The sequence below is a fragment of the Mus musculus genome, chromosome Y, assembly GCF_000001635.26.
Source record: "Mus musculus strain C57BL/6J chromosome Y, GRCm38.p6 C57BL/6J".
NCBI classification, from domain to species: domain Eukaryota; kingdom Metazoa; phylum Chordata; class Mammalia; order Rodentia; family Muridae; genus Mus; species Mus musculus.
Window position 1 is genome coordinate 62,192,289 of NC_000087.7, and position 26,619 is coordinate 62,218,907.

General features: G+C 35.6%; 1 protein-coding gene across 1 annotated transcript; it reads left to right on the top strand.

The window, feature by feature from the left end:
- Gm21518 (predicted gene, 21518) lies at positions 1-24,654 on the top strand. The gene is made up of 7 exons (XM_017318712.1): positions 1-118; positions 5,454-5,520; positions 6,207-6,241; positions 21,139-21,256; positions 22,023-22,122; positions 24,167-24,265; positions 24,625-24,654. Exons 1-7 carry the CDS (start codon positions 1-3, stop codon positions 24,652-24,654), a joined length of 567 nt encoding a protein of 188 aa, XP_017174201.1.
- The last annotated feature ends 1,965 nt before the right edge of the window (positions 24,655-26,619 follow it).

Consider the following 26,619-nt stretch of genomic DNA (forward strand, 5'->3'; position numbering starts at 1 on the left):
ATGAGAAGAATGGCTCTTAAGAAATTGAAGGTGATACCAAAGGAAGGTTACTTATTACTTTTGGACTTTGATGATGAGGACGATGACATAAAAGTTTCAGAGGAGGCTCTTTCGGAAGGTATCGCATTTCCAGTATTAATTGTGTCCTGCAGTTCATTAGACTTTACCTAGTCACCTGAAATGGAAGAAGTCTTTGTTAAGAGTTTACATATACTTCATTTCTAATTTTACCTATATCTCTCTATTCCTATATACAAGGTTTTGCAGCACATAAACCTACTCTTGGAACTATATCAGCATATGTTGAGAGAGAAGAACTTTCTTGATTTCGCCTCAAGAAAAGACATGAACATTGTTCATATAATATGTTTGCCAAACATGAATTTATTTCATAAAACTTGCAAATAAATTATTTCCTTTCTTTTTCTATTATAACTTTTCCTTATTTACATTTCAAATATTATCCCCGTTTCTAGTTTCCACTCCAAAAAATCTCCTGTCCTCTCCCCTCTCCCCCATCTCCCCAACACATCATCTACCAATTCCTAACCCAGGTATTCCCCCATACTGGGGCATAGGATCTTTACAGGAACAAGTGTCTCTCCTCCCATTGATGCCTGACTAGTCCATCCTCTGCTACATAAGAAGCTGGAATCATATATCCCATTATTTGTTTTCATTGATTGGTGGTTTAATCCCATGGAATTGTGGGGTACTTGTTAGTTCATGTTGTTTTTTCTTCTATGGGCCTGCAAACTCCTTAAGCTCCTTAGGTATTTTCTCCAGCTCCATAATTGGGGACCCTGTGCTAAGTCCAAAGGATGTCTGTGAACATCCACTTTTTTATTTGTCAGGCATTAGCAGATCCTCTCAGGAGACAACTATATCATTCTCCTGCACCCAATCCCTTGTTGGCATCTTCAGTAGATTTGGTGGTTGTATATGGGATGGATCCCCAAGTGAGGCAGTCTCTGTATTCTTTTATTCTCAGCTCCAATCTTTGTCTCTGTAACTCCCTCCATGATAATTTGGTTCCCCATTCTAAGAAGGAACGGCATATCCACACTTTGGTCTTCCTTCTTCAGTTTCATGGGTTTTGCACATTTTACCTTGGTTATTCTGAGCTTCAGGGATAATATCCACTCATCAATGTGTGAATATCATGTGTGTTTTTTGTGATTGGGTTAACTCTCTTAGGAAGATATCATCCAGATCCATCCATTTGTATAAAAATTTCATGAATTCATTGTTTTTAATAGCTGTGTAGTAATTCATTAAGTAAATGTGCCATATTTTCTATATACATTCCTCTAAAGAGAGTCATCTGGGTTCATTTCAGCTTCTTGTTATTATACAAAAGGCTGCTATGGACAAAGTGAAGCATGTTTCCTTATTACAAGTTTGAACTTCTGGGTATAACCTTATCAGTTTATGAGGTCCCATTTGTCCATTTTTAATCTTATAGCACAAGACATTGGTAGTATTTTTTTTCAAGAATATCCCCCCTTTGCCCATGTATTCCAGGCTATTCCCCACTTTCTCCTCTATAAGTTTCAGTGTCTCTGGTTTTATGTGCAGTCCCTTGATCGACTTAGACTTGAGCATTGCACAGGGGATGAGAATAGATCAATTTACATTCTCCTACATGCGAACTGCCAATTGAACCAACACCATTTGTTGAAAATGCTGTCTCCTTTCCACTAGATGGTTTTAGCTCCTTTGTCAAAGATCAAGTGACTAAAGGTTTATTTCTCTGACTTCAGTTCTATTTCATTTATCTACCTGTCTACCACTATACCTGTACCATGTAGTGTTTATCACAATTGCTTTGTAGTGCACTTTGAGGTCAGGCATGGTGATTCCACAAGAGGTTCTTTTATTGTTGGGAATAATTTTTCCTATACCAGGTTTTTGTTTTTTGTTGTTGTTGTTGTTGTTGGTTTTTTGTTGTTGTTGTTGTTGTTGCTTGTTTGTTTTTTTCAAATTCCAGGAGAATTTGTAAATTGCCCTTTCTAACTCAGTAAAGAATTGAGTTGAAATTTTGATGGGGATTATATTGAATCTATAAACTACTTTTGGCAGAACAGCCATTTTTACTATATTAATCCTTCCAATCCATGAGCATGGGAGTTCTTTCCATGTTCTGAGATCTTGTTTCATTTCTTTCTTCAGAGACATGAAGTTTTTATCATATATATCTTTCACTTTCTAAGTTAGAGTCACACCAAGCTATTTTATATTATTTGTGAGTATTGTGAAGGGTGAGTTTTCCCAAATTTCTTTCTCATCCTCTTTTTCCTTTGAGTAGAGAAAGGCCACTGATATGTTTGAGTTAATTTTATATTCACCTACTGCACTGAAGTCATATATATGGTTACGATTTCTCTGGTGCATTTTTGGGTCACTGATACATGCTATCATATATTCTGGAAATAGTGATATTTTGACTTCTTCCTTTCCAATTTGTATTCATTTGTTTTCCTTTTGTTGTCTAATTGCTCTGGTTAGGACTTCAACTACTATATTCAATAGGTATGAAGAAAGTGGGCAGCCTTGTCTAGTCCCTGATTTTAATGAGATTGTTTCATTTAGTTTAATGTTTCCTACTCGTTTGCTGTCTATTGTATTTTTTTTTATGTTTAGATATGGGCCTTGAATTCCTGACCTTTCCTGGACTTTTATTATGAATGGGTGTTGTGTTTTGTCAAATGCTTTCTCAGCATCTAATGAGGTGATCATGTTGGTTTCGTCTTTGAGTTTGTTTCTATAGTGGATTAAGTTGACAAATTTCCATATATTAAACCATCCCTGCATTACAGGGATGAAGTCTACTTGACCATGATGGATGATCGTTTTGATGTATTCTTTTATTTGGTTTGCAGTGATTTTATTGAGTATTTTTGCTTCGAAATTCATAAGGGAAAATGGTCTGAAGTTTCCTTTCTTCATTGTGTTTTTGTATGGTTTGAATATAATTGTAATCTGGCTTCATAGAACAAATTCAATAGTGTTCCTTCTCTTTTGATTTTGCATAATAGTTTGAAGAGTTTTGGTATTAGGTCTCCATGTGTAAGACCCCGAAGATGGACCTCCTCTCAAGTCCAGTAAAGTCCCGGGATGAGCTGGCCAGCACCCCAGTGACTTGAGAGAAATCCACACCTGATGCAAACTGCAAGAGGTTTTATTATCAGCTAGCTAAGGACAAACTCCTTCCACTGTGCAGGGCAGGGGCGTATGACTCTGAGATGTGACAGAAGAAGGTTTTTATTAGCTAGCTGAGGAATTGGGATGAGTTGGGAGGAGAGTTTGGAGGAGTTGGGAAGAGATGGGAGGAGTGTTCTTCTCTGCCCAGATGTCCTTGTCAAAACTCCAATTTTGAATCTCTAGCTGTAAGGCTCAGAAACCAAAAGGATTTTTGGTGGCTGTAGAGAACATAGAGTCTCTTTCTGGCTGTATTTTTATAAATCAGGGAAAACAATCTTGGAGAATGTCCAGGTGCTTTACCTTCCAGGGAGAAACGCTCTAAGTTGTGGTCTCACATTTCCCACTCCTTCTAGTACATAGTTCTGATCTTATAAGTTAGAAAATTAAACCTCTGGCCCAGCTGCCAAACAAAGCCAACATGAGGTCACAGCTTTAGGATATGTAAGATTGAGAACCTCAGAAGCCCATTGAATGAGACAAAAGAGCCTCTTGCCATTGGGAGGAGGGAGGGAGGGAGGTTCCTGTGCAGTGCCCACTGTGTGTGAGCAGTGCCAGGCCAGTGGGCCATGGCAGGCTGGATGCCAGAACTGGGCACATGCTCGAGGTGTGGCAGCAGGGCTTGTGAGAATCATCAGGGAAAGTCCTTTTGATCTGAGTTCAAGTTTGCCAGAATGGTGGCACCAGACCAGGACAGGTACTCCTGTTTGAAATTTATGTGGCACCAAGATGGTTTCTGGTTCGTATGTTTTTTGTTTTTTTTTTGTTTTTGTTTAAGTTTTTTATTGTGTTTCAACATTTCCAAGGCATCTTTTCTGACCAGTTGTAGGTCCTTCAAGTGAGCTAGTGGGAGTTCTGAAAAAGAAACATGAGGGTCAAACATTCCACCTGCTTCTGTTAAAGGGGGGGGGGTCCCCAGTTGAGGAGTTCGAATGGTGTAAGTTTAAATTTCCCTGTGGTGTTCCATACTCAGAACAAGGTGAAGGGAAAAAGAGCTGCATAATCTTTTCTGCAGGTCTCTAAAACCAATTTAGTCAAGGTTTCTTTTAATGCTCTATTCATGTGTGTTTTTGAGCTTTACTAAAGTTTCTTTTATGAGTGTGGATGACATTGCATTTGGCGTATAAATGTTCAGAATTGGGAATTCATTTTGGCAAATTTTAACATTGATGAATATGAAGTGTCCCTCCTCTTTTTTTTTTTTTTTTGATAACTTTGGGTTGAAAGTCGAATTTATTTGATATTAGAATGGCTACTCCAACTTGTTTCTTTGTAACATTTCCTTGGATAATTGTTTTCCAGCCTTTTACTCTAAGGTAATATCTGTATTTGTCCCTGAGATTTGTTTCTAGTATGCTTGGTCTTGCTTACACATCCTGTCTGTTATTCTATGTCTTTTTATTGGTGAATTGTGTCTGCTGATATTATGAGATATTAAGGAAAAGTAGTTGTTGCTTCCTGTTATTTTTGTTGTTAGAGTTGGAATGTGATTCATGTAGCTTTCTTCTTTTAGGTTTGCTTCAAGATCAATTTCTTGGTTTTTCTAGAGTGTAATTTCCCTCCTTATATTGGAGTTTTCCCATTATTATCCACTTGATGGGCTGGATTTGTTCGAGCATATTGTGTAGATATCGTTTTTTTTCACAGAATACCTTGTTTTCTCAATCTATTGTAAAATTTTTTGATGCGTCTAGTAGCCTTGTCTGGCATTTCTTTTCCCTTAGGGTCTGTATGACATCTGCCCTGGATATTATGGCTTTCATAATCTCTGGGGATAAGTTAGGTATAGTTTTGATAGGATTTCCTTTATAAGTCACTTGACCATTTTCCCTTAGTGCTTTTAATATTCTTCTTTTTCTTTTCTTTTTTTTTTATTATGCATTTGGAGTTTTGATTTCTATATGATGGAAGAAATTTCTCTTGTGGTCCAAACTATTTGGAGTTTTGTAGGCTACTTGTATATTCATAGGCAACTCTTTCTTTAGGTTAGGGAAGTTTTCTTCTATAATTTTGTTGAATATATTCACTGTCCCTAAATTTGAAAAACTTACTTGTCATTGATACCTATTATCCTTAAGTTTTGTCATCTCCTTGTGTCCTGGATTTTCTCGGTGTAAATATTTCCTTTCTAAAATCTCTTCCAAAAATTTACATGGAGAGTTTTTCCAGATAAATTCAAATCGATAGTACTTTATTAACTATTACTTATATAGAATCCTTTCAAATGTTTCTGTTTTCTATTGTTAATACAGTAAAGAGCCCAGCATTTGATAAAAATGAGAATATATCGCCTCAAGCAGAAGCAGATGAAGATATGGGGTAACATTTTCAATATTTTTTGCCAGCTCAATAGATTACTTCATAAGTAGTGTTTGTATTACCTTCACTGGAGAAGTAGATTCAGGAAGATAGCAATACAAATCAGACACTGCTATATGTTGAGTTCAAGCCCAGCTTGAGGTCCTTCAGACCTTGTGATAACAAACACATAGCAACTAGTATAATATGACCACCTGCCTGAGATCTTCCAAGATATACACACAAAGAAAAGGAGAAAAATCATGAAAATAAGAGGGGGACCATCTGGCAAGAAGAAGGGTCTCAGCAAGAGTGGGAGAGTAATGAATAAACTACTGTGGGTGTAAATGTATGAATTGGTAAAAGTAAAGGATACAAGATCACTTTGATACTCCACCATGTAATATATACATATATATATATATATATATATATATATATATATACATACACATATATATATATACATACATATACATATGTATATATATATACATACATATATATATACATACATATACATATATATATATGTATATATATATGTATATATATATATATATATGACATTTGTTCTTAACCAAACATTATATATTTATTATAAATAATTAAAAGAAAGTTGTTTTTAAAGTTTTGTGTGGGTAAGAAAAATGCCTACCAGTCCACTATATTTCTTGCATTAATTTTTTATTTTCCTTTCTTCACAGAGATGAAGTAGACAGTATGTTGGATAAATCTGAAGGTATGTGTTTTTGGAGGTATTTGCCTGTTTTTTAAAGAGGTCAGAAGAGGGCATCAGATTTCTAGACTGTATAGCAAAAGGGGATAATTTTGGGTTCACAGTAATTGTAGTTTCCTTTAAAACACATATGAGATAACTTCTCAGCAAACATTCAGAATGCAAGATTAGCTGAAGATGTAGCTCAGTGGTAAATCACCATTTAAAAGTGATGAGTTTCATCTTCAGTGGCAAAAATAAACAAACAAAAACAAACAAAGAAACAAAACAAAACAATAACAATAAAAACCCCAAACAAACCAACAAATGCACCAAATTAACAAAAATCCTACCAAACAAGCAAAACACAGTTATAAGTCTTGCAAATGAAATTTTAGGTTGTCCAGTTTGCCAAATTAACTGCAAATTGTAAAATGAGCAAGAAACCCAGTTTGCTCTTGTAAGGAAACAAGCAAAACCAGCAATAAGCATTTTAGGAGCCTAAACTTAGGCATGATTAGAGAAGAAAAAAAAAATATACAGTGGCTACCACAAGAGAACAAACCTCTCAGAGGGGCTAGAGAGATGGCTGTTTTGGTAACGTGCTTTATTTGAAAGTATATAAATTAAGGAGGGGGTCTTAAATCGGCTTTAAAAATGCAGGCTGCAACCCAGTGAAAAGTAGTTGGAGACAGCTTGCTGGCTAGCCAGGCTAGTGGCATTGGTGAGCTGCAGATTCAGAGAGAATCTGTCTCATGTTTTAAATTTGGGTAGTCAGAGGTGGTTCATGCCATAATCCCAGCAGTTGGTAACCAGGGTGAGGTCCAGGACTACAACCCTGCCTTGAAAAAAAAAAAAAAAAAAAAAAAAAAAGGAAGTTGGAATGTGATTGAGAATGCAGCAAATGTCTATTTGTCGCCCTCTTATGCATACTTATACTGGAATGTATATGCATCAGTTTTTTACAATGCTCTTTATCTGATTTACACAATCCATTAAAATGATGGTTTTTGTCTTTTTGTTTTTTCTCTATGAGCAAATTGTCAATATTAAGAAAGTGTTATAATTTTGTAATCTCCACTGTATAGTACAAATAAACATCTTTCAAAAAAAATGATCAGCACACCTTAAAAGACACAAAGTCAGGGATGGAAAGATGGCTTAGAAATTAAGAGCACTTGTTGTTCTTGGACAGAACCAAGTTTTAGTTCCTAGGACCCACACAATGGCTCAAAACCATTTTTAATTCTATATCCATGGGTTTTGGAATTCTCTTCTAGTTTCTATGTGCACCACACATGCATGTTTATAAACACAAACATGCAAAAACAAATTACTTAAATAAATAAAACAATTGAAAATTACAAACAACAGCACCTTCATCTGAAACAAAGTAGGAGAGTCTTGTTTGGGATCCGTTTTATTTTAGCTTTCAAGTTAGTATTGTAAACTTGGAAAATGGAAAGCCTCTGGGTAGTAGTGGCAGCTAAAATACTACCTCCTTTTTGCTCTTCAATGACAGACGACTGATTGAGCCTTTCTCACCCTTAGTACACATGTGCAAACACTGCCAATCAGCAAGGGCCTTGGCTGAGATTGTTTTCCCGCTATCCAAACCCTGTTACCCAGTATGCTTTGTGGTAGTCATCAAGCCGAGTTCTTGTGGAAGCAAGGTTCTTGAGGAAGCATGGTAGGGAGAAGTCTCAGTAGAGGTAGTCAATTGTCTGTTGAAAGATGATTAATACTGTTTGAGCTGGGGGCCTGTGTGGGGAAGAAGGTGGAGGGGTGGAGGTGTTACTTTAGGAGTAAGGAGAGGAGGTGACCCTCACTGGACTCAGGAAGGTACTGCTTCCAGGCTCACAATCAACTTTTCCCACTTAGTTCTCTGCTGAGAAAAACAGAGAACTTCGCTAAGGGCAGGGGTTTGAACAGAATTATCTTCTAACAGAAAGCAGGAAGGCCAGGGAATTGGAGACCCTGGAAGTCTTCTTGGGGCTTGGGGAGGTGAGGAGTGAGTAAATTGGAAGTCAGTTAGTGGAGCCAACAGACTAAAACCTTCTTTTAGCTGCTGCTGCCTGCCAGGAATTCATTAAAAACGAACTGAAAACCAGTCTTCATTTACCTCTACCTGTTGTTAAAAGGGCAGATTCCCGAAATTTCTATGTATAGGCTCCAATTGCCTCAAAATACAGAGGCTCCTCTCAGCCTCAGAAGTGCTGGGACTTCAGACATAATTCAGGCCAGGTTGTTGTTATTTATTTGTTGTTTTGGTTTAGGACAGTAAGCTCTAACTCTATATCTCAGGATTGTCTGAAACCTCACCTGCAGCTTTGACTGGCCTTGAAACTGAAGTCCCCAGCCTTACAAATGTACCTGGGCCTGAGGAAATATGTGTTCTTTATTTTTTATATTTAAATTTTTGTTTGTTTGTTTGTTTGTTTGTTTGTTTGTTTTTTATTCCTTTTTTCCTTGTTGAAGATTGAAACCAGAGCTTCTTGCTGTAGCAGTAAAATATTTTTCCAGCCAGAAAAACTTTATATTTTAGATCTGCTTTAGATTTGTATTATGATGAAAAAAATTGAGGAGCTTGGTTATGATAAAAGCAACCATGATTTCATTTGGAGATTGAGATGCAAACACATTTACTCTAATTTATCAAAACCCTAGCAACAATGGGACCAAAATTTAGATCATCCTGTGATTGCATGTAAACCCACTTGAAGTCACAGTTAAAGCCATCATATTAGGTGTGTGTGTGTGTGTGTGTGTGTGTGTGTGTGTGTGTGTGTGTGTTTATTTACGTTTCAAATATTAGTCATTTCCTGGTTTCACCCCAGAAATTCCCTTTACCATTCCACCCTCCCTCTGCTTCTATGAGCATGTTCCCCCACCCACCAACACCCATGTCCCTGCTCTGGTATTTGCCTACACTGGGACACCAAACTTCACATGACCAAGGACCTCTCCTCTCACTGATGTTTGACAAGGACATCCTCTGCTATGTATTTAGCTGGAGCCATGGTCCCCCTCTTTGTTTGCTGGCTTCGTCCCTGAGTGCTCTGGGGGGAGGGGGGCGGTCTGCTTGGTTCATATTATTGTTCTTCCTGTAAGATTACAAACCCCTTCAGCTCCTTCAGTCCTTCCTCTAACTCCTCCACTGTGGACCCCATAATCAGTCTGATTGTTGGCTGTGAGCATGAGCCTCTGTTTTTGCCAACCTCTGGCAGAGCCCCTAAGGACACAGCATTATTAGGCTCCTTTCAGCAATCATTTGTTGGTACCCACAATAGTGACAGGGTCTGGTGTTTATATACGGGATGGATCCACAGGTGGGGCAGATTCTGAATGGTAGTTCCTTCAGTCTCTGCCCTGCACTTTGTCTCCATATTTCCTCCCAGTAGTATTTTGTTCCCCATTCTGAGAAGGACGGAAACATGCACACTTTTTTCTTCCTTCTTAAGGTTTATGTGGTCTGTGAATTACATTTTGGGTATTCTGAACTTTTAGGATAATATCCACTTATCAGTGAGTGCATACCATATTTTTTCCTTTGGGATTGTGTTACCTCATACAGGATGATATACTTTAGACATATCCGTTTGCGTGTGAACTTCCTGAAGTCATTTTTTCTTTATGGTCACTATACATTTTTATCACTATTTCTCTATAATACAGCTTGAGGTCAGGGATGATTCCCCCTGAAGTTCTTTTATTGTTGTGAATAGTTTTACAATATCCTGGATTTTCGTTATTCCAAATGATTTTGCATATTGCTCTTTCTATCTTTATAAAGAATTAAGTTTTAATATTGATGGAGAGGGCATGGAATCAGAGCTTACTTATGGCAAGATAGACATTTTTACTAAATTATTTGGGACACCAATCTATGGCCATGGGAGATCTTTCCATCTTCTGAGAATTTCAATTCTATCTTCAGAGACATGAAGTTCTTGTCCTACAGAACTTTGACTTGCTTTTTTCGTGTCACACCAAGGTATTAAAATATGAGACTATTGTGAAGAGTGTTGCTTCCATAACTTCCTTTTCAGCCTGTTTATCCTTTGAGTAGAGGAAGGCTACTGATCTATTTGAGTTAATTGTATATCCAATCACTTTGCTAAAGTTGTTTCTCAGGCTTAAGGGTTCTTTAGAGGATTTTTTTGGGGTCACTAAATATACTATCTTATTACCTATTAATAGTGATATTTTCATTTGTTCTTTTCCAATTTTTAACTTTTTGACCTCTTTTTGTTGTCTATTTAATCTGGCTAGAACTTCTAGTACTATAGTGAATAGGTAGGGAGAGAGTGGGAAGCCTTGTCATATATTAGTGGGATTGCATCGAGTTTCTCTCCATTTATTTTGATGTTGGATCCTGGTTTGCTACTATGTTTAGTTATGGGCCTTGCTTTCTGAATCTATCCAAGACTTCATCATGAAGGTGTGTTGATTTTTTTTAAATGATTCCTCAGCGTCTAATGAGATAATACTGTGTTTTTTTCCTTGAGATTCTTTACATATTGGATTACATTGATGGATTCCCATATATTGAACCATTCCTGTATCCCTGGGATGAAGCCACTTGATCATGAAGGATGATCATTTTGATGTGTTCTTGGATTGTGTTTAACAGGATGTTATTGAGTATTTTTGCATCAATATTTATTTAGTTAAATTGGTCTAAAGTATCCTGTCTTCACTGGGTTTTTGTATGGTTTGGGTATAAGAGTAAATGTGGCTTCATAGAACAAATTAAGTAGTGTTCATTTTCTTTTGTTTTTGCATAATAGATTGAAGATTGTTGGTATTGGTGTTTCATTGAAAGCCTGATAGAAATCTGTACTAAACCCATCAGATACGGGGCTTTTTTTTTTTTTTTTGAGGGGGGAGCTCTTAATGACTGCTTCTATTTCTTTGGGGATTATGGGAGAGTTTACAGGGTTTATCTCAACCTGATTGAAATTTAGTACCTGACATCTGTCTAGATAATTGTCCAATTCATCCAGATTTTCCACTTTTGCTAAGTTACAGGCTTATATAGTAGGATCTGATGATTTTTTTGGATTTACTAAGTATCTGTTGTTATGTCTCCCTTTTCATTACTGGTTTTGTTAATGTTGATATTTTCCCTGTGCCCTGTAATTAGTCTGGCTTATGTTTTATCTATCTTGTTGACTTTCTCAAAGGTCCAGCTCCTAGTTTGTTTGATTTTATGTTATAGTTCCTTTGTTTCCACTTGTTTGATTTCAGCCCTGAGTGTGATTAGTTCCTGCCTTCAACTCCTCTTGGGTGAATTTCCTTCCTGTTATTCAAGGGGTTTTAGGTGTGCTGTCAACCTACTACTGTATCTTCTCTCCAGTTTCTATTTAGAGGCATTCAGAGCTATGAGATTCCCTTTAACACTGCTTTAGTTGTGTTCCACAACTTTCAGTATGTAGTAACTTCATTTTTTTTAAACTCTAAAAAGTCTTACATTTATTTTTTTTTTATTTCTTCCCTACCTGATTTATCACTGACTGGATTTTTGTTCACCTTCTACGTGTACATGGGTTTTCAATTATTTATATTATTATTTCAGATCAGCCTTAGTCCTTGGTGATTAGATAGGATGTATGAGATTATTTGGATATTTTTATATCTGTTGAGGCATGTTTTGTGACTGATTATATTGTTAATTTTGGAGAAGGCGTCATGAGGTGCTGAGCAGAATGGACAATTTTTGTTCTAGAATAAATTGTTCTATAGATATCAACTAATGTATTTGTTTCATAACTTCTGTTAGTTTAACTGTGTCTTTTTTTTAATTTTTCTTTCCAGGATCTTTCCATTGATGAGGAGGGTTGTTGAAGTCTTCTGCTATTATTGTGTGTGGTGCAATGTGCATTTTGAGCTGTACTAAAGTTTCTTATATGAATATGGATGCCATTGCATTTGGACTATAAATGTTTAGAATTGAAAATTCATCTTGGTAAATTTTAACTTTGATGAATATGAAGTGTCACTCCTTGTCTTTTTTGATAACATTGGGTTGAAAGTCAAATTTATTTGATATTAGAATGGCTACTCCAAATTTGTTTCTTTGGAACATTTGCTTAGAAAATTGTTTTCCAGCCTTTTACTGTAAGGAAATGTCTGTCTTTGTCCCTGAGGTTTGTTTCTGGTATGCTGGGTCTTGCTTACACATCCAGTCTGTTTGTCTATTTCTTTCTAATTGGTGAATAGAATATGGTGATATTAAGAGATACTAAGACAAAGTCTTTGTTTCTTCCTGTTATTTTTGTTGGAATTTTGTTCATGTAGCTATCTTCTTTTAGGTTTACTTCAAGATTAATATCTTGCTTTTGCTAGCATGTGATTTCCCTCCTTATATTGGAGTTTTCCCTTTATTATCCCTTGAAGGGTTTGGTTTGTTCAAAGGTATTGTGTAAATATTGTTTTTTCACGGAATACCTTGTTTTCTCAATCTATGGTAAAATAGTTTTACTGCATATTTTAGCTTTGGCTCTTATTTCTGCTCTCTTAGTGTCTGTATGATATCTACCGTGGATCTTATGGCTTTCATAGTCTCTGGGGAGAAGTTAGGTGTAATTCTGATAGGAATTCCTGTATATGTTACTTGACCATTTTACCTTACTGCTTTTAATATTCTTTCTTTGTTTTGTTCATTTGGTGCTTTGATTAATATATGATGGCAGGGATTTTTGTTTTTGTTGTTGTTATTCTGGTCCAAACTATTTGGAGTTCTGCATGCTTCTTGTATGTTCATGGACATCTCTTTCATTAGGTTAGGAAAGGTTTCTTTTATAGTTTTGTTGAAGATATTCACTGGCCCTATAATTTGGAAATCTTACTTCTCATCTACACCTGTTATCCTTATGTTTTTTCTTCTCCTTGTGTCCTAGATTTCCTGGATGTACTTAATTTTACTTAATTTTTAAAATCTGTTTCAAAAACTCAAAATGGGCAGTTTTTCCAAAGAAATTCAAATTGATAGTACTTTATTAACTATTGCTAATATTGCATACTTTCAAATGTTTACATTTTCTATTGTCAATACAGTAAATAATCCAGCAATTGGTAAAGATGAAAATATATCGCCTCAAGTAAAAGGAGATGAAGACATGGGGTAATATTTTCAATTCTTTTTCTTTTTTTCTCTTTTTTTTTTTTTTCTTTCTTTTTTTTTTTTTTTTGCCAGTTCAATAGAGTACTTCAAAAGTAGTGTTTGTGTTACCTTCACTGGAAAACTAGATTCAGGAAGATCAGCATTTCAATGTCAGATGCTGATATATGTTAAGTTCAAGCCCAGCTTGGGATCCTTTAGACTTTGTGATCACAAACACATAGGAACTCATACAATAGGACCACCTGCATGTGATCTTTGACACACTCAAAGAAAAGGAGAAACATCATAAAAATAAGTAGGGGACTATCTGGGGGAAAAAAGGGTCTTGGCAATTGTGGGAGAGTTATGAATAAACTCCTTGTGGGGTGTAAACGTATGAATTGTTAAAAGTAAATAATCCAAGTTCAAGTTGGTAGTCCACCATATATTTTATATGCATATGACATTTGTTCCAAACCAAACATTATATATTTATTATAAAAAATTAAAGAAGGTTCTGTGTAAAGTTTTGTGTGTGGTAAAAAAAATGGCCTACCAGTCTACTATATTTCTTGCTTTAATTTTTTATTGTTCTGTCTTCACAGACATGAAGTAGGCAGTATGTTGGATAAATCTGGAGGTATGTGTTTTAGAAATATTTCCCTGTTTCTTGAAGAGGCCAAACGAGGGAAACAGATCTCTATAGAACCTATAGCATAGGGGGATAATTGTAGACTTCACAGAAATTATAGTTTTCGTTAAAAAATACACACAGATAACTTCTCATCCAACATTCAAAACTAAAGATTAACTAAAGATGTAGCTCAGTGGTAAAGCACCATTAAAAGTTATAAATTTCATCTTCAGTGGTGAAAACAAAAACAAAAACAAAAAACCAGCAAAAAAAAACAAACCCAGCAAATTAAAAAAAAAAAAAAAAAAAAAAAAAAAAGCACCAGAGAAACAAAACACAGCAATAAGACTAGTAAATGAAATGTCAGTTCGTCCAGTGTGCCAAATTAGCTGCAAATTGTAAAGTGAGCAAGAAAACCAATTTGCTGTTGTAAGGAAACAAGCAAAACCACCACTAAGCATTTTTGGAGCCTAAACTTAGGCATGATTAGAGAAATAGAAAAAGAAACCAAACAAACAAAAAACAAACAAACAAAAAATTGCAGTGTCTATAGCAACAGAACAAACCTTGAAGAGTGGCTAGAGAGATGGCTGTTTTAGTAAAATGTTTTTCTTGAAAATAAAAGTGGGGGCCTAGAATCCACTTCTAAAATGCAGGCTGCCAACCAGTGCTGAGTAGGTGGAGACAGCTTGCTGGCTAGCCGAGGTAGTGGCATTGGTTAGCTGCATATTCAGAGAGAACCTATCTCAAGTTTTAAGTTGGGTCAGTCAGTGGTGGCACATGCCTTAATCCCAGACGTTGGGAGGCAGAGGCAGGGAGATTTTTGATTTTGATGCCACCCTGGTATACAGGGTGAGTTCCTGGTTAACCAGAGCTATACAGATAAACCCTGACTTGAAAAAAAAAAACTGAAAATGAAAAAGAAATTTGGAATATAATTGAGAATAAAACAGATGTCTATATCTGGCCTCCTTATGCACCCATATACTGAAATGTATACACTCCATTTTTATCCTGAAACTATTTATGATTTACACAATCCATTAAAATTATGTTTTTTTTTGTTGCTGTTTTGTTTGTTTGTTTGTTTGTTTTTCTGTTTCTGGAAATAGACAACATTAACAAAGTCATTTTTTATACTCTCCATTATATAGTAAAATTAAACATCTATCGTGAGAAATGGTCCAGCACACTTTAAAACACACACAGGATAGGAATGGAAAGATGGCTTAGAAATTAAGAACACTTGTTGCTTTTGTACAGAACCAAGGTTTAGTTCCTAGAACCCACATAATTCTCAAAATCATTTTTAATTCTAGATCCAGGGATTTTGGCATCCTATTCTAGTTTCTAGGGGAACTAGTCATACATGTTATATAAATACAAACATGCAAAACACTTTAGTTTAAAAAAAAAAACCAAAAAAAAAAAGAAACAAAAAAACAAAACAAACAAACAAACCAAAAAACAATGTAGAGTTACATAGAACAGTCCCTTCATCTGAAACAAAGTAGGAGAGTCGTCTTTGGAGTTCATTTTATTTTAACTTTCAAGTTAGTATTGCAAACTTAGAAAATGGAAAGCCTCTGGGTAGTAGTGGAAGTTAAAATACTACCCGCTTTTTGAAGCTTTAATCACAGATGACTGAAAGAGCCTCTCTTACCCTTAGTACTCATGTGCAAACACAGCCAATCAGCAATGGGCTTGGCTGAGATTATTTTCCTGCTGTTCAAACCCTGTTACCCAGTATGGTGGCTACAAAGAGTTCTTGAGGAAGCAAAATTCTTGAGGAATCATGGTAGGATGAAGTCTCAGTGGAGGTAGTCAATTGTCTGTTGGTTAATCCTGGTTCAGCTAGGGGTCTGGGTGGGGATGAAGGTGGAGTTTTGGAGGTGTTTCTTCAGGAGTAATGAGATTAGGTGACCCTCACTGGACTCAGGAAGTTGCTACTTCCAGGTTCACAATCGACCTTTCCCACTTAGGCCTCTGCTGAGAAAAACTGAGAACTTCACTGTAAGTGCAAGAGTTTGAACAGACTAGCTCCTAGCAGAAATCAGGAAGGCCAAGGAAATGGAGACCCTGAAAGTATTCTTGGGGACTGGGGATGTGAGGTGTGAGTAAACTGGACTTCACTTAGTGTATGAAACAGACAAAACCCTCTTCTGTGCAACTGCTTCCCACCAGGAATTTATTAAAAAGAAACTGAAGACCAGTCTACATTTTAACGTGTTGTGAAAATGCCACATTGCCGAAATTTCTATATATAGGTTCCAAACTGCCTCAAATACTAGAGGCTTCTCTCAGCCTCAGAAGTGCTGGGAATTCAGACATAATTCAGACCAGGCTGTCTTTATTTATTTGTTGTTTTGGTTTAGGAAAGTAACCTCTAGCTCTATATCTCAGGATTGTCTGAAACCTCAATTGCAGCCTGGACTGGCCTTGTACCTGAAGTCCTCAGCCTCAGAAATGTAATGGGGCCCGAGGAATCATGCCTTCTTTATTTTTTATATCTAAATTTTGGGGGTTTTTATTTTTCATTCCTGAAGATTGAAACCAGAGCTTCTTGCTGTAGCAGTAAAATATTTGTCCAGCCAGGAAGAATTTTATATTTAAGATTTGTCTTAGATTTGTATTGTGATGAAAAAGGTTGAGGAGCTTGGTTGTGATAAGAGCAACTATGGTTTTATTTGGAGATTGAGATGCAGACACATTTACTCTAATTTATCAAAAAACTAGCAGGAATGGGAAAAATTTAGATCATCCTGTGATTAGATGTAAACCCACCTGAAGACACAGTTAAAGCCATCTGTGTGTGTGTGTGTGTGTGTGTGTGTGTGTGTGTGTGTGTGTGTGTGTGTGAGTGTGTATGTATTTATTTACATTTCAAATATCAGCCATTTCCTGGTTTAATCCCAGGAAATCCCTATTCCATTTGACACTTGCTTTGTTTCTATGAGCCTGTTCCCTCACCCACATACTCCACCTCCCTACCCTGGCATTTGCCTACACTGGGGCATGGAGCTTTCACAGGACCAAGGACCTCTCCTCCCACTGATGTCTGACAATACCATCCTCTGCTCTATATGCCGCTAGAGTCATGGGTGCCCCTCTTTGTTTGGTGGCTTAGTCCCTGAGTGCTCTGGTCTGTCTGCTCGGTTCATATTGTTGTTCTTCCTGTAAGGTTGCAAACCCCTTCAGCTCCTTCAATTCTTCCTCTAACTGCTCCCCTGGGGACCCCATGATCAGTCTGATTGTTGGCTGTGAGCATCAGCCTCTGTTCTTGCCAAGCCCTGGCAGAGCCTCTCAGGAGACAGTCATATTATGCTCCTATCAGCAAGCACTTGTTGGTATCCACAATAGTGACTGTGCCTGGTTTCTGTATATGGGATGGATCCAAAGGTTGGACAGAATCTGGATGGTCATTCCTTAAGTCTCTGCCCTGATCTCCACATTTCCTATCAGGAATATTATGTTCCCCATTCTAAGAAGGACTGAAACACCTACACTTTTGTCTTCCTTCTTCTTCAGCTTCATGTGGTCTGTGAATTACATTTTGGGTATTCTGAGCTTTTAGGGTAATATCCACTTATCAGTGAGTGCATACCATGTTTTTTTTTCCTTTGAGATCACACAGGATGATATATTTTAGATCTCTCCATTTCATGAAGGCATTGTCTCTGTACCATTACCATACATTTTTGTATCACTATTTCTGCATAATACAGCTTAAGGTCAGGGATGATTCCCCCTGAAGTTCTTTTATTGTTGAGAATAGTTTTGGGATATTCTGGAGTTTTGATATTCCGAATGGTTTTGCATATTGCTCTTTCTGTCTCTACGAAGAATTGAGTTTCAATTTTGATGGAGAGTGCATGGAATCTGTAGATTGCTTTTGGGAAGACAGCCATTTTTACTAACTTAATCTATGACCATGGGAGACCTTTCCATCTTCTGAGATATTTCAGTTTCTTTCTTCAGAGACTTGAAGTTCTTGTCATAGAAATCTTTCACCTGCTTGGTTTGAGTCACATCAAGGAACTATAATTTGTGACTTTTGAAAGGTGTTGTTTCCATAATTGCCTTTCAGCCTGTTTATCTTTTGAGTAGAAGAAAGGTACTGTTTTGTTTGAGTTAATTGTATATCTAGCCACTTTGCTGAAGTTGTTTTTCAGGTTTATGGGTTCTCTGATGGAATTTTTGTGGTCACTTAAGTATACTATTTTATTATCTGCTAATAGTGATATTTTGATTTATTCCTTTCCAATTTTTATTCCTTTGACCAATTTTTGTTTTCTAGTTGCTCTGTCTAGAACTTGTAGTACTATAGTGAATTGGTAGGGAAAAAGTAAGAAGCCTTGTCTAGTCCTGTCTTGTCTTATTTTAGTGGAATTGCATCAAGTTTCTTTCCATTTAATTTGATGTTGGCTTCTGGTTTGCTTCTATATTTAGGTATGTGCTTAAAATTCTTAATCTATCCAAGACTATTATCATGAAGGTTTGTTGATTTTTTTTCAAATAATTTCTCTTCATCTAGTGAGAACTGTGTGTGAATTTGCTTCAATATATGTGTGCATGTTTGGATGTGTGTGTCTGTGTGTGTGTGACAGATACATATATATGTATCTGATGAATCCGATTGTTTCATAACTTCTCATTAGTTTCACAGTGTCTCTTTTTCATTTCTTTTTTTTCCAGGACCTCTGCGTTGCTCAGAGTGGGGTGTTGAAGTTTCTCACTATTATTATATGGGGTACAATATGTACTTTGAGTTCTAGTAAAATTTCTTTATGAATTTGGTTGCCCTTGTATTTGGAGCATAGATATTCAGAATTGTGAGTTCATCTTTGATGAATTATCCTTTGATAAGCATGAAGTAACATTACTTACCTTAAAAAACAAAAAAAAGTACTTTGTGAACCTCCTCTTTTCACAGTAGGCCCTCTTGACTACTGAGGCTTTTTTTGTAACAGCTTTGAAGGAATTTTAAAAGGAAAAAAAATAGATGTAAACAATTTCACAGTTCCATGTACTCATAGCTAAGTGATATGTATACAAAATTCTGTACATGAAACATATTTTCATTGATCCAGTGCTAATTTTATATTAAGTCAGTTTCTTTTCTAGGAGTCTTCTGTGCTTCCTTCTTTATATGGCACAGTGCAAAACTGAATTCTTTAATGTAACCCTTATAACTTATTTTTAAATTTTATGTTATGGTTATTGTTTTTTTTTTCTTTCACGTGTGTATGTGCACAACTAGTGTGTCTTGTACCTGAGGAAGCCAGATGAAGGCCTTGAATCCCCTGAAACTGAAGTTATAGGTAGTGAGCCACCTTGTGGGTTTTGGTACTCCAATCTCAGAAAGCTGGAAGGGAACCAGTGCTCTTAACTGCTGAATCATCTCTCCAATCCCTTCATTGTTTTTTTTTTCTTTTTATGAAATGAATTATGTAACTGTAAGTGGAAGACAACTTACTAAACAATGAGAGAATGATACTCAGATTCTAAAGTATCTGTTTTAAATTATATGTAACTGAATGCTAAGTGAGCTTTCTCAGAAGACAGTAACTTGTCTTTGAGATATGGTGTCATTATGTAGTTCAGGCTGGCCTGCATTTTCCTATTTAACCTATGCAGTCTTTACACTGGAAATCTCCTGCTTAAGCTTCCAATACTAGGATCATACACACACAAAAAAAAACATCTTTACATGGCTTACTAAACAATGCTCCTAATACCTATTTTTGGACTTATTTATGTGTATTAGTGTTTTGCTTACAGTTATATATGTGCACCACATGTGTACCTGTTGTTCAGATATCAGTTGATTATTTCAGATACCTGGAACTGGAGTCAGATAGTTGTGAGCCACCATATGAGTGCTAGACACCAAACCTATGTCCTTTGCAAAGAACAGGAAGTACTCTTAACTGCTGAGCCATATCTCTACCCCCATGAAACAATATTATATTTTTAAAAAATAATATTTTGCTTCTTTCAAGTTACCCATTTTACCAAATTATTTTTTTTCAACTGAAGGATTTGCTCTATTTAGAGGAGGCAGAATAATCATTTAATAATCTGATTTTGTCTAGTACTATGTATGGTGAGAATATTAAACATGTACACCGAAATATAGCTTCATCCTAGTTACTGAAAGCTAACTGTGCATGCTAGAAAGGTACTAAACATTTTCTGAAGCATTACAATTTTCATGAACTGCAGCAGTTACTGATCAAAAGTTCCTACCATAATTTTCTTCAAGTGTTTTTTTAAAGGATATGTTCTGAAATATAATTACCAATTCACTTTAGAAATAATTTTATTTTGATTAAAAAAAACTTGGAGATCATTGTTTTAAACATAGATTTTAACATTTTTATCTATTTTTATTTATATAGGTATTTTGCCTATAAGTATGTCTGTGAGTCATATACATATGTACCTGGTGCATGCAGAATTTAGAACAGGGCATCACATCCCCTGGAACTGGAGTTGGAGATATTTGTGCACATTATGTAGGTGCTAGGAATCAAACGCAGGTTTGATTCTGACAGGGTCTCATTTGTAGCTCTGACTGTCCTGGAACTCAGTATGTTGACCAGGTTAACCTGGAACACACAAATATCTCTCTGCCTTTTCCTCCAGAATACTAGGATTAACATGGGAACCAATATGACCGGTTGCCCTCTTATTTTAATTGAATATTTTAAACAATGGGTCTAACAGTTCTACAGTCAAGTTTGTTCTTTCAGTTGCATCATCTTTTTTAGATTTGGAAAAGAATTAGCCTTTATTAAAAGTGTTTCCCTATGAAGAATTAAGTATACTTTTGATCCTTTTTTTTGTGCATTTGTTCTTTTGAAAACTGTTCTTGAAGCTCAAAATTATTTTCCTTACAGAAATTAAAATTCAGATAAGATTAGATATTTCTTATCCAAAATACATGGACTGTTTTTTTCTATGTTGTGGAACATTTCTGTAGACTTTACAGGTTGAACATCCTTCATCTGAACATACCAAACCCTAAGTATTCTAAAGTATGAAGCATGTTTGTGATATCTATCATTTAATTTTAAGTTTCCATAGCATTATTGAATGAAATTTATCTATATCTATTTTTACTTGAATACATGGAATCATCTAATTTTTCTTCAAAATGACTCTTTATTTTTAATATAGATGACATTTATAAGACGCTTCACATAAAGAGAAAATGGATGGAAACTTATGTCAAAGAATCTTTCAAATGCAGCAACCAGAAATTAGAAAGATTTTGCAAAACGAACGAACGAGAGAGGTAGAGTTGTTATATTTGTAGGGTCAAATGTGTATCATTTTAAAAATTATATGTGGCTGAAGTTTAAAAAAAATTATATCATGTCTGATTCTTTAGTAAAAATGTGTGGCTTTGATTTTGTCTAAACAGTTAACCCTATAACATCATGCCTTCAAGCAAACTAAATCTAATTCATAGAAATCTATGAAAATTTTATTTTCTGCTTTAAGTCAATGTTAATGAGATTTAAATTTTAATTTACATTCATTGTGGAAATACAGAAGTCTTGCACATAGTCTTAGGAATGTAATTTATGGATTATTATGTTTAACAATATTCAAAAGGAACAACTACAATTACATATGCAGACAATTTGTATATTTTATTTGACATGTTTTGCACTGTCTTTACTAAGGCAATGTATGAAAAATAAATTAGAACTTATATTTGGTAGAAAATAATGAAAAAAAAACACATTGAAATATAATTAAATTTTGTACATGTATATATATATATATATATATGTGTGTGTGTGTGTGTGTGTGTGTGTGTGTGTGTGTTACGTGTGTGTTGTTTGTGTTTATATTTCTTTAATTTTGAAAAGCTAAAACGTAAATGAAAACCTCTCTGATAATATGTTAGGGGAAAAATCTATAATGATTTCCCATTAGATATTTTATACTGCTATTTTTCTTTTTATAGTATGAAATGTTCAATTGAATTTGTTCTGAGTGTTCTTTTTCATATTGGTATGAAATGTGCCTGCTTTTGTTACTGTGCTTTACAGGAAGAACATCAACAACAAATTTTGTGAGCAGTATATAACTACATTTCAGAAGTCTGATATGGATGTACAGAAATTCAATGAAGAAAAAGAAAAATCAGTGGTTGGTACCATAAAAAAAACTTAATATTTAACCTAGTATTACTAAGTAGGAATGGAACAACTAGCCTTGAGTTGAGCATATGAAACTAAATTAAGTTCCATTATCTATCTATCCTTGCTTCTGTTCTAGTCTTACTGAGATATAAACTATTGATTGCATACTATATCAATGAAAACGACTAGGCATTTTATGGTATACCAGATCATAAGTTTTCAAGAGGCAGACATTTGCAGAAAGATCAAGAGATGATTACCAGTGACTACAAAAAAAAAAAATAAAACAAAAAAAAAAAAAAAACAAAAAAAACCACAATATATCAGAGTTCAAAGAAGAGAGAAAGCTTATTTATTGGTTTCACCTGGACTCTGTTGTTTATATTAAAAAACCAACTCAATTTGGTAAATCAGTTCTTACAGTCCTAAATTTAGTAAAGATTTAGTAATAACAGAGGATGGAAACAAACAATCTCAACAGCCCTGGAAGAATTTTCCTGTGGAAGAATATCAGCAAACAATTTTAGATCACGTCTCCATTACTCTACCTGTAGAGTCATCACCTGGTTTCCAAGTAAGATCTGAGACAACGATAATCATATTAACCATTTTATTTTATTTACTGGTTAATAGTTTGGAAAGTATTCAATTTGAAAGGAACAGCAAATTCATTCTTGCCTCAGAAGGCATTGAGGAACCTGCCATTATGAGTCAGTTCTGGAAAGAGATAGGAACTAAAGATAAATAATAAATACTCCAATTGAAGACAGTTTTTAAACATTGGACTCTGGATGACATTTCAAGGGAAAGTGATCATCCCTGTAAATAAGGAGTCTAAAGACAGAACAGCAGGGTACTTCAAGATTTGTAATTCTGCATATGGCAGCTGGTGAGAGGGAGCCAGTAAAGGAAGAGAACCACTGGTAGAAAGAAAACTACCATGAGTGAAGGAAAGTTTTAAAGAAGAAAAGATCCCTAAATGTGTCATATGCTGCATGTGGGCCCAATAAGATTGATTTACAGGGCTGGAAGATGGTTTAATTGGTAATCTTTCTCCCGTGTAGGCATGGAGACCCCAGCTTATATTCCCTGCATTGGGATGAATGCCCACACCACCACCACCAACAACAAAATAAACAACAACAAACTAGCAACACTAAAAACAAACCACCACCACAACAACAAAAAAAAGTTGGTGTGGTTGTGAGCATTTTAAAACAACCAATCTCAGATTTAGTTCAGAGAAAAGAAGATCTCCAGATCTTTGTAGCCACCAGGTGTAGCATAAATGATGAGCTCTAGGTTTAGTGAGATTCTGTCTCTGAAACAGTACTGTGAAATCAAAGATGACACCCAATATTAACCCTTTGTCTCCAAATGTATGCAGGTGCACTTTTTTTAAAGATAAGCATTGCAAATTAGAGGTAATTTTACTTAATTATGATGATTTGAGTGCAAATGTGAGGTAAAAAATTGATCACAGTGAATAAAGGGCAAAACAGGATTGTAGTAGCCCAAGGTGAAAAGGTGTAAAGGGCTTGTCTTAATTTTTTTTTAAATGCAAATTATCATGGTTGTGCGCAACCCTAAAGAATACAATGAGAACTTTATGTTACTACTTCTATGTGTTGCTTGAGATTGGAATCTAGAGAAAACCAATCTAAGCTTCCAAGACTAGGATTTTACCGAGTTCATGTATACATGGTGCATGCCTATAAACATAAGAACTTGGGAGGCTAAGGCCAGTCTGTGCATTATGAAAAACTCTTTCACATTAAAAAAAAATTCCTACCCCACAATTGGTAGCATAATGTTATTTCATATTATTGTAAATATATATATATATTTAGTCAAAATAGTTGTTAAAATTTTAAATCAGTTGGAAAACTATTCCTTTTAACTTTCATATAGAATTATTTTTGCTCACATAAATGTTTTAGTATTAGATATACATTTAGTGTTTTATTGTTAGACTACCATGCATGTTGCATGGCAGTAACAACAAAAATAAACAGAATTGTTATACTAATGTTTTCCTTTTACATTTGTAGAATAGTTGTCAAAAAGAACAACAAGCATTGAAACTGTCCAAATGTAGTCAGAACCAGACCCTGGAAGCAGTTAAAGAAATGCATGAGAAGTCCATGGAGGTATGTTGCACATGGTCCATAAAATGACCTTAGGAATCTAAATATGTTTTAATAATCATAAAGTTTTAACTACTTATTATTTTGAATTATTTCTTACTGAAATGACTGCTATTATCCATAAAATCCTAATGGCTTTGTATGAATTATTAAAGTTATGAAATGATAAAATGGGAATTTGACCTCAGATGTACCTCATACTTTAATAACACTATAATTATCCTGCTTTATTAAACATAACCCTAACACTAACCCTAATCCTAATCCTGACCTTAACCTTTACCCTATACATCATCTGCACAGAATCTTTCATATTTGTATCCTTGGGAATTTATTTAATAAGAGGTACTTTTCTGTTTTAGGTTTTGATGAACTTGGGGACCAAGTACTAAGATATGCTTTTTGGTGTAGATGGTGAACTGAGAAAAAAAAATGTCTATGTTTGAAAGAGCCATCATGGAGAATAATCTGAAGTTCTCTTCTACTTTCCCATCTTCAGAAAAATGAAGCATGAAAAATTTTCACTTGCTGGTATATATATAAACAAATAAAAAAATCTCTAACTTTTTTGTTTCCTATGAAACAGAGTTTTAAAGTTTCTTTAATCCTTGTTATTCTGATGATTCTGAGAAGGAAGTTAATCCCAGTGATGTGATTACAAAGTTAACTAGCAGTTATACCTTTAGAGTTAAAATAGAACTTCTTTATTTTTAAATATCTTTAATCATTTTCTTGTTTAAGTATAAGTGCATCTTTATATTAACTTCCAAAGGAAATCTAAATGAATATGTGAATGGTATATAGTCCCGTGGACTGAAATTCCACACACTAATATAGTTGAATTATTTAAAATTTATTCTTATACTTTTTTTAAAGTCGAGATTTTATTCTTCTCCTAGTTCCCCCTCTTACTGTTCCACACCCCATATCTCCTGCCTATATGCCCCCATGCTCCCAGGGCCCCAAGCCCACAATCCCCATCTCCAAGAGTATGACACCACCATCCTGTCCCCTCTCCACCAGACCTCCCTGCTCCCTGGGGCCTGAAGTCCCTTGAGGATTAGATGGACCTCATCTGACTGAGTCCAGACCTGGCAGTCCTTTTCTGTATATGTGTTGGTGGCTTTATATCATCTGGTGTATGAAGCCTGGTTGCTGGCTCAGTGTCTGAGACATCCTGGGAGGTCCAGGTTATTTGAGATTGTTGGTCCTCCTACCGGGTAGACCTCTTCCTCAGCTTCTTCCAGCTTTTCCCCAATTCATCCACAGGGGTTCCCAGCTTCTGTCTATTTGTTGCATATAAATTTGAGCATCTGACTCTTTCACCTGCTGGTTTGGTCTTTCAGAGAGCAGTCATGATAAGCCCATTTTTTGTGAGCACAGAATAGCATCAGTAATAGTGTCAGGCCTTGATGCCTCTCCTTGAGCTTTATCACAATTTGGTCTTGTCACTGAATCTCCTTTTCTTTAGGCTTTTCTCCATGTTTTTTCCTTGCAGTTCTTTCAGACAGGAACAATTCTGGGTTAGAGCTTTTTACTGTGGGATGGTAACTCAATCTTTCCACTTGATGTCCTGTCCCTCCACTGGAGGAGGACTCTACAAGTTCCCTCTCCCCACTGTAGGGCATTTCTTCTAAGGTCCCTCCCTTTGAGTCCTTAGGGTCTCTCACCTCCCAGGTCTCTGATATAACCGAGGGTTTTCTCACCTCCTACCTCAAAAAGTTGCCTGTTTCCATTCTTTTTGCTTTTCCTCAGCACTTCAGTTATGTTCCCCACACACATAATACCTGATCATGTTCACCTTCTTGTCCCATTTCCCACCCAGGCTCTTTCCTCCCCATCACTGTAGTGATTTTTTTAACCTTCTTAACATTTAAAATTGTTTTCATTCATACAGATAATTGAAATTTATTTATTTTTTGATTCATTATCTTATTAGTTTCCAAAGGTAAGAGATACAAATAAAGAAGGTACATTGGGTTGATTTTATTTCACTTCATTTCATTTTTGAAATAGGCACATAGTATGTTGTGTATTGTCCAAGAAGTTCTAGAATGTTTAGGTTCCAGGTGATCTCAGCATTCCATGTAGGTATTACTACAGGTATGTGACAACATACCTGGCTTATATTGTTCTTAAGAAAGTAGTCCCACAAAAATTTCCTATAAACACTTTAAAATTAACATTGCTCTCAGAGATGAAAATATTTCCTGTTAACTTACAAAATTCATAGAAAGTATATTTCTTTCTTGAAAGAAACTAAACTGCTAACTTCAAGGCAGGATAAAAGGACTGATTAGCCCCCTCTCTCTGTTCTAGGCCCAACCTCTCTGTTCCCATTGTTCTTGTTTCTATAG